The sequence below is a fragment of the Eschscholzia californica genome, unplaced genomic scaffold (genome assembly GCF_041429995.1).
Source record: "Eschscholzia californica isolate CP2 unplaced genomic scaffold, dmEscCali1.0.p SCAF_2, whole genome shotgun sequence".
In the NCBI taxonomy this organism is placed as follows: Eukaryota; Viridiplantae; Streptophyta; class Magnoliopsida; order Ranunculales; family Papaveraceae; genus Eschscholzia; species Eschscholzia californica.
The window spans coordinates 56,959,944-56,973,487 of NW_028238309.1; the positions used below are offsets into that span (position 1 = coordinate 56,959,944).

The 13,544-nt window shown below is 39.5% G+C and overlaps 1 protein-coding gene and 2 long non-coding RNA genes across 3 annotated transcripts; all 3 read right to left on the reverse strand.

Moving 5' to 3' along the window:
- Positions 1-1,196: 1,196 nt before the first annotated feature.
- LOC147559384 (putative aspartic protease At2g35615) lies at positions 1,197-12,230 on the reverse strand. The gene is made up of 2 exons (XM_086661286.1): positions 11,248-12,230; positions 1,197-1,716 (listed from the first exon to the last, which is right to left on the reverse strand). The coding sequence occupies exons 1-2, from the start codon at positions 12,190-12,192 to the stop codon at positions 1,696-1,698; spliced, it is 966 nt and encodes a 321-aa protein (XP_086517412.1). The 5' UTR covers positions 12,193-12,230; the 3' UTR covers positions 1,197-1,695.
- On the reverse strand, positions 1,870-3,483 carry LOC147559385 (uncharacterized). Its single transcript, XR_015234581.1, has 2 exons — positions 3,370-3,483; positions 1,870-2,152 (listed from the first exon to the last, which is right to left on the reverse strand). It is a non-coding gene; the product is annotated as an uncharacterized LOC147559385 (long non-coding RNA).
- LOC147559386 (uncharacterized) lies at positions 8,338-11,067 on the reverse strand. Its single transcript, XR_015234580.1, has 4 exons — positions 10,911-11,067; positions 10,778-10,825; positions 9,838-9,918; positions 8,338-8,620 (listed from the first exon to the last, which is right to left on the reverse strand). It is a non-coding gene; the product is annotated as an uncharacterized LOC147559386 (long non-coding RNA).
- Positions 12,231-13,544: the final 1,314 nt, after the last annotated feature.

The window sequence follows — 13,544 nt, forward strand, 5'->3', positions numbered from 1 at the left end:
CATGCTCAAATGTAATTGATGTGCTAACTTTCAATATTTCATAAAATGGTTTCATATTTCATGATCCAAATAACTATTAATAGCGTGAATATTATTTATAGATATACTTCCTACGCAGACGTCTACCATCTAGCGTTTAGAACACAATTGTTACAATAGAAATAAAGGTTGTTTTGCTACTAACTCAGCCACCACCATTTTGTTTTTTTTCGTTACATGACTGATATGACTGAACTGTTGGGTTTTCCTCGTAGTGGGGAAACCTAGTTGGGTTTGGATTAGGAAACCAAACCCGGACCCAAGTCGAGTTTCTTAGGGTCGGTTACTTATGATGGTGGAATTAGGATTAAGGGGAAGTCTATAAATACTTCCTTAATCTTAATTAGAAGTATGCAACACAATTAGAAACGCACAAGAGAAGAGGGGAGAAAAGGAGGTTGTCGAGAAGAGCGGGGAAGAACTTTTTCAGCACGAGCAGTCTTCGTTGTTCGGAAAATCCGACGGTGAGTTCTTCTCTGATTGAGCTGCAATTTGCAGAACTGTTCTTGACATATTCATCTAGTATTTGTATGGTGGGATCGTTGATTGGTGGCCGGAATTCTAGTGAATTTATGGTCGTTTTGGGCTGCAAATTTCTGGGATATTTTGTTCTTTCTTGTGAGGGTTTTTCCGTGTTTCTTCGTGTTTGAGATTGATTCCTTTTGGGGGTCTGAGTCTCGGGTGGACGTAGTTTGTAATTACTTTGCTTATCATAGTTGATTTGGTTGATCCGTAGTTTTTACTTCTCATATTGAGGAGGTTTTTCACGTTAAAAACCGTTGTCTTATTTACTTTCAGTTCTTTGTTTATTGCGCCCACTATTCTTCTGTATTATCCTCGTAATTAAATCAAAGAGGAAAAACTTATATTCCGCTACGCCTAAGTGCCCGTTTTTCCCAATATGAACTTTTAAGTAAATGTTTTTTTGTTTATTTGTGGTTGTGTCGTATCCTGTTACACTAAAAAATCATTCTGGTGAGGGGTCTCTTAGGAAAGCAGGCCTGGGTTTACGTAGCCTTCAAATAAGCTCGTAGAACATTCGCCAAGAAAAACCATGTTTCTGTTGGACTTGGGTCAGGTATCAAAAGCTAGAACAATATGAAATAACTGTTAGGTTTGGATCGTAACAACTAAAGTAAGAGAGGTCGAGTGCAAGATTTTATTGAGAAAACGGAAAACCGCATTTTATTTTATTGTTTAATGTTTCAAGACAAGTGTGCTAGCTAGCATCTCTCTTTAACAAATGAGAGTTGCATCCTATTAAGATCAACCAAAACCCTATGATTAACACTCTGAACTGCTCCTATCATTACTCCTCCATTCCGGAGATGAGCCTCTGCTGGAACAATGGATAGACAGAAATTTAAACCACCAGCAGACAGAAATCCATTTTCAGCTACAAAATCAGCTCCTTGATCAAAATGATAAGTTATCTTGGGATAATTGTTGAAATTTCCATTGGGTTTACGAAGACAAAGATCATAACCATTGTTCAAATTCACTTGTCGCAATGCCGGTATGAATTGGTAATAGTCTAGAACAGCTTGTTTAATACGCAAATAGTGTCGTCTTTCAAAATGTGTTAATGGAGTTCCTGAATCCATTTGACAACCACCAGTTCCATCCGTTTTAAAACTAAAAGTACCAGGACGGAACCTAAGTCTTCTCCCACCCACACTGTGACGCCCCGTGCCCCATAACTAGGCACGAGCACGCCCCGGCAATTCACAGACGAACCGAAAATTCGGCAACATCTCCTCTGTAAATCGAACCGGTCGCACCTGTAGAACCTGTCATGCAAACCATACATTCGCATACACAAACACAACGGAAGCTAAAATGAAACTAAAATTAAACTAACAGACTCTGGTTCAAAACCGAACCACCAGAACTCACTTAACTCATCCTGCATAAATCCATACGTCCTTATACAACTTATGTGATACATATATATGTTATATGGTTCTTCGTGAAATAAAATATAACTTGAAGCTAAAGAAAACCAAAGTGAAAAGAGATAACACCCAAAGTGGCACCCCGCCACAACCACTGCAATCCATCTGCTAACCCAGCCACTGCAGATGATTCTAACTAAGAACCTGCACACTAAGAACTGGTAGGGGGTCAGTAACTCACCGACACGAGTTAAACTGGTAGAGGAGTCCCAAAACAAAACTACGATAAGCCTTTTCTCGAGTAAAACATGCATACATATAAATATATATCAATCCTAATACTAGCATACAATAGCAGACTTAACTGCCCACCCTTGGTATGCCTCTCAATTAACAGAGAGTTACCCAGAGAATTCTATAGTACTTTGGCTAGTACCGTCCCATTTCCGGCACTAACCAAGGTACTCAAATTCTCTCGAGAAAGTGGCTTACCCCTAGGTAGGTAAGCCCCTCTCCCACTAGGCGACTCCACAGTCATTGAAAAGCTAACCTCGTGATAAATATATACACCTAGCTTAACTAGATACGTTTTAGCTTCACCGAAGTCGAATAGTCAGGTCGTCCCTCCAGTATTCGTGTTGGGACGAAAAGCATATTCTCATTGGTACCCTAGCATGCAACTATTTCTTCTGGTTTTGGAAAAGTATTTATTGTGTCAACCACTGAAATAATACTCTTTTCTTGTGAAAACATCCTTCACCCACAATCTCAGCAGATTCGGAACTCACCCATTACGCCCTCGACTGAGATAGGCTTTTTAAAACATTACTTATCTTATCACACACAGAAGTGGCACAACCAAGAGTCATATCATAACGTGCAGAGGGATCCCAATCACCAAACCAGTCGGGCGGTCAGAGGTGTACAGCCTCTGAGCCCCGAGGGTAAGAACAAACAGGCTTACAGTCCAATCGAGCGGTCAAGGGTAGCAAATCCCTGAGCCCCGAGAGTCCAACCTAAACGAGAATCCTGGCCAGAGAGTGGAGCACTACAACTGCCAAGACCCTCATGACTCGTTTCAGTCCACTTCACCAATCACATACAACATACGAAATCGTTACGTTTTCAAAACATCGATATACAATCCGTTTAGAAAACCATTTCTCTAGGAATCATTCGTAAGATATTTTTCATATATAAACCATCACATCAATAAGGAAAGTTCACGATAACAGTTCCATTGAAATCAGAGTCTAAATCGTTAACCCATCAATAATCAATAATCCAAACCAACGATACTATTTTCATTGAAATCAAGGGTTTAAATCATGCATATATGATCACCTACCACCTACATATAATGATGCATGCATATCTCCTACTTCTAGCATGAATCTAGACAATAGTATAAAAGAAAACAAGAGGTATCCCCTACCTAGCGATGCAGGACTCCGTCCTCATCCGATTTGCTTCGAGCATCTTGCTCCCAACTTGTTTCGGCTTTCCTTCTGACCTCCTAGACAAAGATAAACTTAGATTCCTCGACAAGAATCTTAAGATGACATAAATAACTCTGAAAAGACAATACGACAAGAGGGACAAAAGAGACTTGACTCGCATTAACATCGGAAGACCCCGAGTGACTCTATTCTGTCTTAGATTCATTCTCGTCACAATTTAGTCCCAATTCAAGCATATCTTATATCGTTGAAAAGCTACTTCAGTTTCTAACATTTCAGTACTTAGTATCTCGGTCAAACTTAAAGTGTACGGTCCTCGAAATAGCAAAATACAAACAGCAGCAAATCTGAATTTCCTAACAGCGCGTTGCGCGCTAGAACAGTCATAAATCTCTCATCGCTGATCGGTTTCAGTCCATTCTTTCGTCTTCGGAAAGTTTATCTCATCTATAATGTTTTGTTCTCAGGTGGTTTCTCTTAATTCCCCCTCAAACATCTCCGAAAACCACAAACTGTACGCAGCAGTGCATCAGTTTCACTGATCGTACGCTGCGTGTTCTAACGGTCATATCTTTCTCATCCAAACTCGAAATAACATGTACCACACCATTTCGGAAAGATAACATCCTAATCTACGAGTCTCGTGTTTCCGGAAAATCCGTCCGAACAATCTACAAGGCCAGAAATACTAAAACAGTGGACTGCTCGTAACAGTCCCTCACACAGTTGTTTGATCGATAATCAAACACCATTAACCTCTCCAACATCATTTAAATCTCGTAATTAACTAATTCCCTTCCATATTAACCTTAAAATTCCATTGACTATGAAACATCCCTAAATTTCATACTCATAAACCCTAGATTTTAGAACATGATCAATTAAATCAATTTGGGTGAAATTAACATCATTTACCTTCTCTTTGATGTTGTCCCTTTGATTTCTTTCATCACTTCTTTATCTCTACACATGCAACAATAAACCTCCATTAAAACTAGTTAATTCATCTCACAATCATCACCTAGAGAGAGAAAGTAAGAATTCTTACCAAAGCTTCCATAAAACCTAGCTCAAATCCCATCTTCCATCCTTGAATCAACAATCAAGCATTTCCCCTTTGAAATTCTACCCGAATCTTCTCTTTGACCAATTTTTCCTACTCCAAAAACCCAACACCACTCTTGAACTCGGTTGCAAGATGAAAGAAAACCCGGTTCTGATATTTTTCCCATTAAACAGCCGAATTTCATTTTTAGTCCCTGATTTAGTACTGATTGCGAAAAGACCCCTGATTCTGACCCGATTGCACATTTAGTCCCTGATTTCACTTAGTCTGAATCCAGAATGGTCCCTCATCTAACTTCAACTCGTGGGATGTTACAATCTTCCCCCCTTAAAAGAAATTTCGTCCTCGAAATTTGGATTAACTCGGATTTTCTCGCAATAAATGTATTGAATCGACTCATTCCTAACTAAATCATGTAGTGACCCTTCTTTATCACTCCACACTATAATCATGAACTTTCGACTGTATCGACAACTGTTCTAAGAGCTTCTTTTGTTGCAGTACTTATGAGCTCATTCAGAGAACATACTCGATTCTCCTTTACCATCTCAAGACCTCAGATCTTTTAACACTATATCTCTCACCACCCTTACATTCCTTATGGATTTTGATCTCTGGAGAGTTTTGGATGTTCTCGAATTTCCGCCTCCTTCTCCCATGGTGATTCTTTGATGTTGTTGTGCCTCCATAGAACTACCACCAACGGGATTTCCTCGTTCCTTGGTACTTTTAGCAGATTGTCTCAAATCATAATTGGCATGAACTCATAGTTCGCGTCTTCATCAATCTCTAACTCGTCCCCACAAACCACATGAGATGGGATTCTAGTCGATACTTCCTCAGTTCTGAGAAGTGAACTATATTCTGATCTTTCACTAACTTTGTTGGCAAACATACTTGATATGCTACTACACCCACTCTCTTAAGGATAACAAAAAGACAACCGAATCTCGGCTCTAGCATACCCTGAAGTTCAAATCTCTTTACTCCTTTCCTTAGTGACACCTTTACATGCACATGCCATTCACAATCAAATTCTAACAATCGTCGTCGTCGTTTGTGGGCATCACACTTTTGGCTATCCTGGGGTCGCAGCATCTTCGATTGATTAACCTCACCTCACAACCTGTTACCCGGATCACGCTTCGAATGGTGCCATACCAGTAGTGTCTGTATATTGATATTATAGGATTCTGCTAAGGATAAATGATCTGTCCAAAAGCCTCTAAATTCTAGCACACATGCTCAAATCATGCCTTCAAGGATCTGAATGGTCCTTTCTGAACGCCAATTTGTCTGAGGATGAAAACTGGTACTTAGGCGTAATTCCGATCCTAGAGCCCACTGGAAAACCTCCCACAATCTTGATGTAAATTGAGGATCACGGTACGAAACTATTGATGTCGGTACTCCATGCAATCTGATGATGTTACCTAAGTACAAGCTACCAAGCTTCTCTAGTGAGTAAGTCAGGCTTACTGGTATGAAGTGAGCTGATTTGGTAAGTCGATCCACGATCACCCTACTGCATCATGTACTAATATGCTTCTAGGTAAATCTGTCACAAAATCTATCGTCATACGTTGTCATTTCCATTCGGTTACCTCAAGTGACTGGAGGAGTCCCGCTTCGCATGGTGTTTCAGATTCACTCGATGACAAGTACCACATATCTTCACATGTTCTAATATGTCTCTTTTCATTCCTGACTACCAAGAACTTCGTCTCAAATCCTTGTACATCTTTGTAGTCCTTGGATGTACTGTATGTCAAGTCTCTTCAGCTGTCTCAAACTTCTTTACCAATTTTCCTGTCACTCGGTACCCATAGTCTTCCTTTAATCTAAACTGCCATATGTTTGTATCTGCCAGTCCAGGTTCTCGCTACCCTTGCTTGCCTTTTTAATCTGTGAGTACTGATGATCAGAAATGTACTGGCTAACCACTGCTCAATGAATCAGGGTGTGATATGGGAATATTGTACCGGTATTTGATTCATCTTCTCTGAGGTTTCAATCTCTTGCTAGTCAAAACTACACTCACCACCAATACTTGGCATAGAGAATAACTTGGTTGTATCCTGTATGACAACTTCTTATTTCTTTCGACCCAAGGCATCCGCTACCACATTTGCCTTGCTTGTGTGATGAAGCAAGCCAATGTCACAGTCCCTCAAGAATTCCAACCGCCTTCTTTGTTTCATACTCCACTCTTTTTGCGAACATAAGTACTTCAACTTTTTTCTTCCCAAATACTACGGGTGCTCCTCATGGAGAATTACTAGGCTAGATGAACCCTCAACATACCAATTCCTGACTTTGTTGCACTCAAAATCAACATCACAATACTTACTCGCTTATCCAACATAATCATCTCTGATCTAGTCTTGTATTTGTCGAGTTATTCCCAACCCAACTCGTCGTCAAATATCTTTTTCTCTCGATACTGTACCCTTGAATAACCGAAGATTCGATAATATTCTCTAACATGTTTCTTTTATTGTCCCAACCATTTTACTTATCCTCATAATTCACAACCATCTTATTTCTTGTCGACCTTATAGCTTTCTTTTATCTGAATCTCTGAGCTCTTTCAACTACTCATCTTGGAAGTCCCTTTTTATTGTATAATCTTCCAGGTCGTATGATCCTTCATAACGTCCTTTGGTCATTAACTTCTTATGCGGTTCAATCCGTAGCTTCTTTGTTACTCGAGGGCATTTCCCATATTACCGGTTCGCCTAGGTTAGCTACTCCTGGCAATGCCTTCATATGAGAATCACCAGCTCGAGTGACTTAGGCTCAAAAGACTTTACCACTACTCCATCACTATTGACCAAGTTAACCATGCTTATGCATCCTTATCTGTGTTGTCTCCCAGCAGTAACCATTGTTGTTTTGATTGCTACCACACTTAACCTCCACTCGCTGAAAATCTCTTAGTTCCCTTGCTTACGAATTCCTTAAAATCTCCCCTTTTCTTTGTGACCTCCGAAAGATAACTTCTCTAAACCATACTTGTTTCCCCAAGTTCTGAAATACATTTCCTCAATAAGTCACTAATCGGTCCTTTGACTTCTTTCTCTGTTTTCCGTAAATTCAAGCTAACCTTATCACCTTTCATACCACCATGTATCAAATTCACTTGATGTTTGCAATTTGACATTATTTGGTCTTTCCACGACCAAGATGTGATTTGCTAATCCAAAAGTTTTCCACCAAATCCACTGACTAACCCTGTCTGTCATCCTAGTCTTACTAGTTGTTCGTACGAAAACTTCGTGGGCACCAGCATCCTCTTAATCTAACACCCAACTCTTATGACCAAGTTGTCCTTTCTTCACTAATCTTAATTGCCTCGATACCCAACTTTCCTTCATCATTGGTAACTATTATCCAACTCACAACAAGTTTGTCTTCTTGACGAATCGTAGTCATCTCTAAGACTCCAACCCCACATTAAACCACACTGAAGGAATTAACTTACGATTATCACCCATCAATCGGTTCTTCCTTTTGCGAGTAAAACGAAGCAAGAAACAAAAATCATAAGAAAAACAAAACAAATCAAATACTATATAGCATCTTTTACTCTTGATTGTTTTTAATCTTGAAGCTTTTAGACACCTAGTCTTGATCATTTTTATCTTTCCCTAAAACTCAGAGCAATTTATGCTCTACACTCCCCACCTCTTATCGGTCACCAGAACTCATGCTCTGATACCACTTGTGACGCCCCGTGCCCCATAACTAGGCACGAGCACGCCCCGGCAATTCACAGACGAACCGAAAATTCGGCAGCATCTCCTCTGTAAATCGAACCGGTCGCACCTGTAGAACCTGTCATGCAAACCATACATTCGCATACACAAACACAACGGAAGCTAAAATGAAACTAAAATTAAACTAACAGACTCTGGTTCAAAACCGAACCACCAGAACTCACTTAACTCATCCTGCATAAATCCATACGTCCTTATACAACTTATGTGATACATATATATGTTATATGGTTCTTCGTGAAATAAAATATAACTTGAAGCTAAAGAAAACCAAAGTGAAAAGAGATAACACCCAAAGTGGCACCCCGCCACAACCACTGCAATCCATCTGCTAACCCAGCCACTGCAGATGATTCTAACTAAGAACCTGCACACTAAGAACTGGTAGGGGGTCAGTAACTCACCGACACGAGTTAAACTGGTAGAGGAGTCCCAAAACAAAACTACGATAAGCCTTTTCTCGAGTAAAACATGCATACATATAAATATATATCAATCCTAATACTAGCATACAATAGCAGACTTAACTGCCCACCCTTGGTATGCCTCTCAATTAACAGAGAGTTACCCAGAGAATTCTATAGTACTTTGGCTAGTACCGTCCCATTTCCGGCACTAACCAAGGTACTCAAATTCTCTCGAGAAAGTGGCTTACCCCTAGGTAGGTAAGCCCCTCTCCCACTAGGCGACTCCACAGTCATTGAAAAGCTAACCTCGTGATAAATATATACACCTAGCTTAACTAGATACGTTTTAGCTTCACCGAAGTCGAATAGTCAGGTCGTCCCTCCAGTATTCGTGTTGGGACGAAAAGCATATTCTCATCGGTACCCTAGCATGCAACTATTTCTTCTGGTTTTGGAAAAGTATTTATTGTGTCAACCACTGAAATAATACTCTTTTCTTGTGAAAACATCCTTCACCCACAATCTCAGCAGATTCGGAACTCACCCATTACGCCCTCGACTGAGATAGGCTTTTTAAAACATTACTTATCTTATCACACACAGAAGTGGCACAACCAAGAGTCATATCATAACGTGCAGAGGGATCCCAATCACCAAACCAGTCGGGCGGTCAGAGGTGTACAGCCTCTGAGCCCCGAGGGTAAGAACAAACAGGCTTACAGTCCAATCGAGCGGTCAAGGGTAGCAAATCCCTGAGCCCCGAGAGTCCAACCTAAACGAGAATCCTGGCCAGAGAGTGGAGCACTACAACTGCCAAGACCCTCATGACTCGTTTCAGTCCACTTCACCAATCACATACAACATACGAAATCGTTACGTTTTCAAAACATCGATATACAATCCGTTTAGAAAACCATTTCTCTAGGAATCATTCGTAAGATATTTTTCATATATAAACCATCACATCAATAAGGAAAGTTCACGATAACAGTTCCATTGAAATCAGAGTCTAAATCGTTAACCCATCAATAATCAATAATCCAAACCAACGATACTATTTTCATTGAAATCAAGGGTTTAAATCATGCATATATGATCACCTACCACCTACATATAATGATGCATGCATATCTCCTACTTCTAGCATGAATCTAGACAATAGTATAAAAGAAAACAAGAGGTATCCCCTACCTAGCGATGCAGGACTCCGTCCTCATCCGATTTGCTTCGAGCATCTTGCTCCCAACTCGTTTCGGCTTTCCTTCTGACCTCCTAGACAAAGATAAACTTAGATTCCTCGACAAGAATCTTAAGATGACATAAATAACTCTGAAAAGACAATACGACAAGAGGGACAAAAGAGACTTGACTCGCATTAACATCGGAAGACCCCGAGTGACTCTATTCTGTCTTAGATTCATTCTCGTCACAATTTAGTCCCAATTCAAGCATATCTTATATCGTTGAAAAGCTACTTCAGTTTCTAACATTTCAGTACTTAGTATCTCGGTCAAACTTAAAGTGTACGGTCCTCGAAATAGCAAAATACAAACAGCAGCAAATCTGAATTTCCTAACAGCGCGTTGCGCGCTATAACAGTCATAAATCTCTCATCGCTGATCGGTTTCAGTCCATTCTTTCGTCTTCGGAAAGTTTATCTCATCTATAATGTTTTGTTCTCAGGTGGTTTCTCTTAATTCCCCCTCAAACATCTCCGAAAACCACAAACTGTACGCAGCAGTGCATCAGTTTCACTGATCGTACGCTGCGTGTTCTAACGGTCATATCTTTCTCATCCAAACTCGAAATAACATGTACCACACCATTTCGGAAAGATAACATCCTAATCTACGAGTCTCGTGTTTCCGGAAAATCCGTCCGAACAATCTACAAGGCCAGAAATACTAAAACAGTGGACTGCTCGTAACAGTCCCTCACACAGTTGTTTGATCGATAATCAAACACCATTAACCTCTCCAACATCATTTAAATCTCGTAATTAACTAATTCCCTTCCATATTAACCTTAAAATTCCATTGACTATGAAACATCCCTAAATTTCATACTCATAAACCCTAGATTTTAGAACATGATCAATTAAATCAATTTGGGTGAAATTAACATCATTTACCTTCTCTTTGATGTTGTCCCTTTGATTTCTTTCATCACTTCTTTATCTCTACACATGCAACAATAAACCTCCATTAAAACTAGTTAATTCATCTCACAATCATCACCTAGAGAGAGAAAGTAAGAATTCTTACCAAAGCTTCCATAAAACCTAGCTCAAATCCCATCTTCCATCCTTGAATCAACAATCAAGCATTTCCCCTTTGAAATTCTACCCGAATCTTCTCTTTGACCAATTTTTCCTACTCCAAAAACCCAACACCACTCTTGAACTCGGTTGCAAGATGAAAGAAAACCCGGTTCTGATATTTTTCCCATTAAACAGCCGAATTTCATTTTTAGTCCCTTATTTAGTACTGATTGCGAAAAGACCCCTGATTCTGACCCGATTGCACATTTAGTCCCTGATTTCACTTAGTCTGAATCCAGAATGGTCCCTCATCTAACTTCAACTCGTGGGATGTTACACACACTAACATCCACTAAATTCAAGTAATAAAGAAAGTCATCAGGACCAAGAGTTATAGGAGTTGTATATACTCTTTCTCCAGTATTACTTCCAATATTTGCATTGCTACCGAAACGTATATATGTGCTCCTTGTAGAACCATCCGATGGTTGTAAGCAATAAGAAAATCGGTTTCCTCCAACTTGTCTTACAAATGACTTTTCTCCTCCTGATAGTCCTAAAATTCCTGATACGCTACCGTCTTCGTGAAAGTTTTGCTGGTTTAACCCAAAACCCATAATAAAATTATTAAAATGTTCCCTGCCATTTCCCTCAGAAGGTAGTGTAAGTCTTTCATGGCCAAGAATACCATATGACATTGAACCATCGCCATACATGACAGAGTAAGAACACGCTTGACCGTAACACTTTCCGAGTTCGCAAAGATCGTGCCCGTCACAAGGAAGAAAGCCATAAGAGCTTGACCTTGTATTAGGAAAAAGAGGTTCGTTTTGAGGAAAGCAATTAATACAACCTTCCAATTGAGTCCATGTGAGATCACTTCCTGTATCAACATCTAAGCTGTAAGTTTTATAGGATTGTCGTTCATTAAAAGTACCAAGTCCAACTTTTGCAATATAATTTGATCCTGGGGCGTAAACGGGTATGCGTGCCGCATCAGGATGAATTGCTCCACTGGTTATGTTAGCCAATATCAACTTTCTTAAGGTGAGGTAACGGGCTCGGGCTTTCGATTGTTGGACAAGTCTCTCAACTCTTTCTTCTATGGTCAGATTACCAGGGTAGAGAGGTGATTCAATAGAATCTCTGTGCACTATCTCCAAACTAAACCCATCTACACCTCCATTGACAGATGATGAGTTGCTTAATACTAATAATTGAGATATGATCAAAAGGTATAGAAAGAAAAATACATGGATATCATGGGTATGTACTTGAGCTGCCATATTGAATCTCTATAATCTCTATTGGAACTCAAGAGACTGGTGAATTTGGAGTACTGTGAGATTGCTATATATAAGGTTTTGGGAAGATCATTTAGAGTCTTTCCTCTGGTGAATTTGGTTGGTGAGATTCTTTCCTATGAATGTTACTAAATTCATTCTTTTGTGGGAAAATATCTTTTACCATTATTATTGTGAGAGTACTTTTTATGATTTGCTTATGAGATTCTGTAGATCTAAAGAAAGTTTATTGAATGAAAGCATGTTGATCAGAATCCTTTGAGTTTATTTGATTGTGGCGTATATATAACTTTATTAGAGATATGTAGTAACTTCCAAGATGTCATATAGGATCACTGTCAATCTTGATGTTTTTTCCAGATTTTAAGTTGTCATGATAAATTTTTAGAAGATATTATCCTAATTACTCCAGTGTATAAAATCTATGCAATAACTAGACCAGCCACAAAGATTTACAAAAAAAAATGTCATTTTATAGTCAAATCCAACTAATTAATATGTGATAAAAGGAATGAATTTATGTACAATAATTTGGAGGAGAAAATCTGACCAACTATAAAAACTTTTGTACATTTGTAGTAACTAGATGATAATCATGATCTGATTATGTAACCAGAATCTTATAGATCAACTCCAAAATCATCACCAGTATCATCAGTTCCTCCCCGTACAGGCCATATCGATCGAAAATGGAGATATTTGTGTGTTCTTTCTATACCTACTGATCATATCTCTATTAGCTTTGAACAACTCATCCTTTGTAAATGGAGGTCCAAATGGATTTGTATTGAAAGTGAATTGGATATCAAAAACTCTAAAGGGACCGTCCGAAAGGACTGCCAAGTGAACCGTGTGAGAGAGGAGCCCCAGTTTCTCTCTCCTCACGTGACTTCACACGTGAGGAGAGAGAAACTGGGGCTCCTCTCTCACACGGTTTACTTGGCAGTCCCTTTGGACGATCTCCCCAGCCTTACTGATTGGATATGGGTTGCAACCCCCGAACCCGCTCTAACAGCTCTAACAACAATGGTTAGTTTGGGCCTCGACGCTAAATTTTAGACCCGCATAGCACGACTGATATTTAGAAGCAGGACTGACCTTATTGTTCGCGAAGTAATTCCATTGAAGGCGGTTATTAATATTAGGGGCATCCATGTAAATTTAGGTTTAGAAAGAGAGAAGCGGTGAGAATAGAGTTTTTAGTTGGCTATATAAACTGAAATCCTAGAGATACCTTATAACAAACTTGTTCTTCATTCATAGTGAAAATCGTCGCCTTTGTTCGCCGTGCAGTAGGTCTCACCAACCGAACCACGTAAATTTGTTTGTGTCAT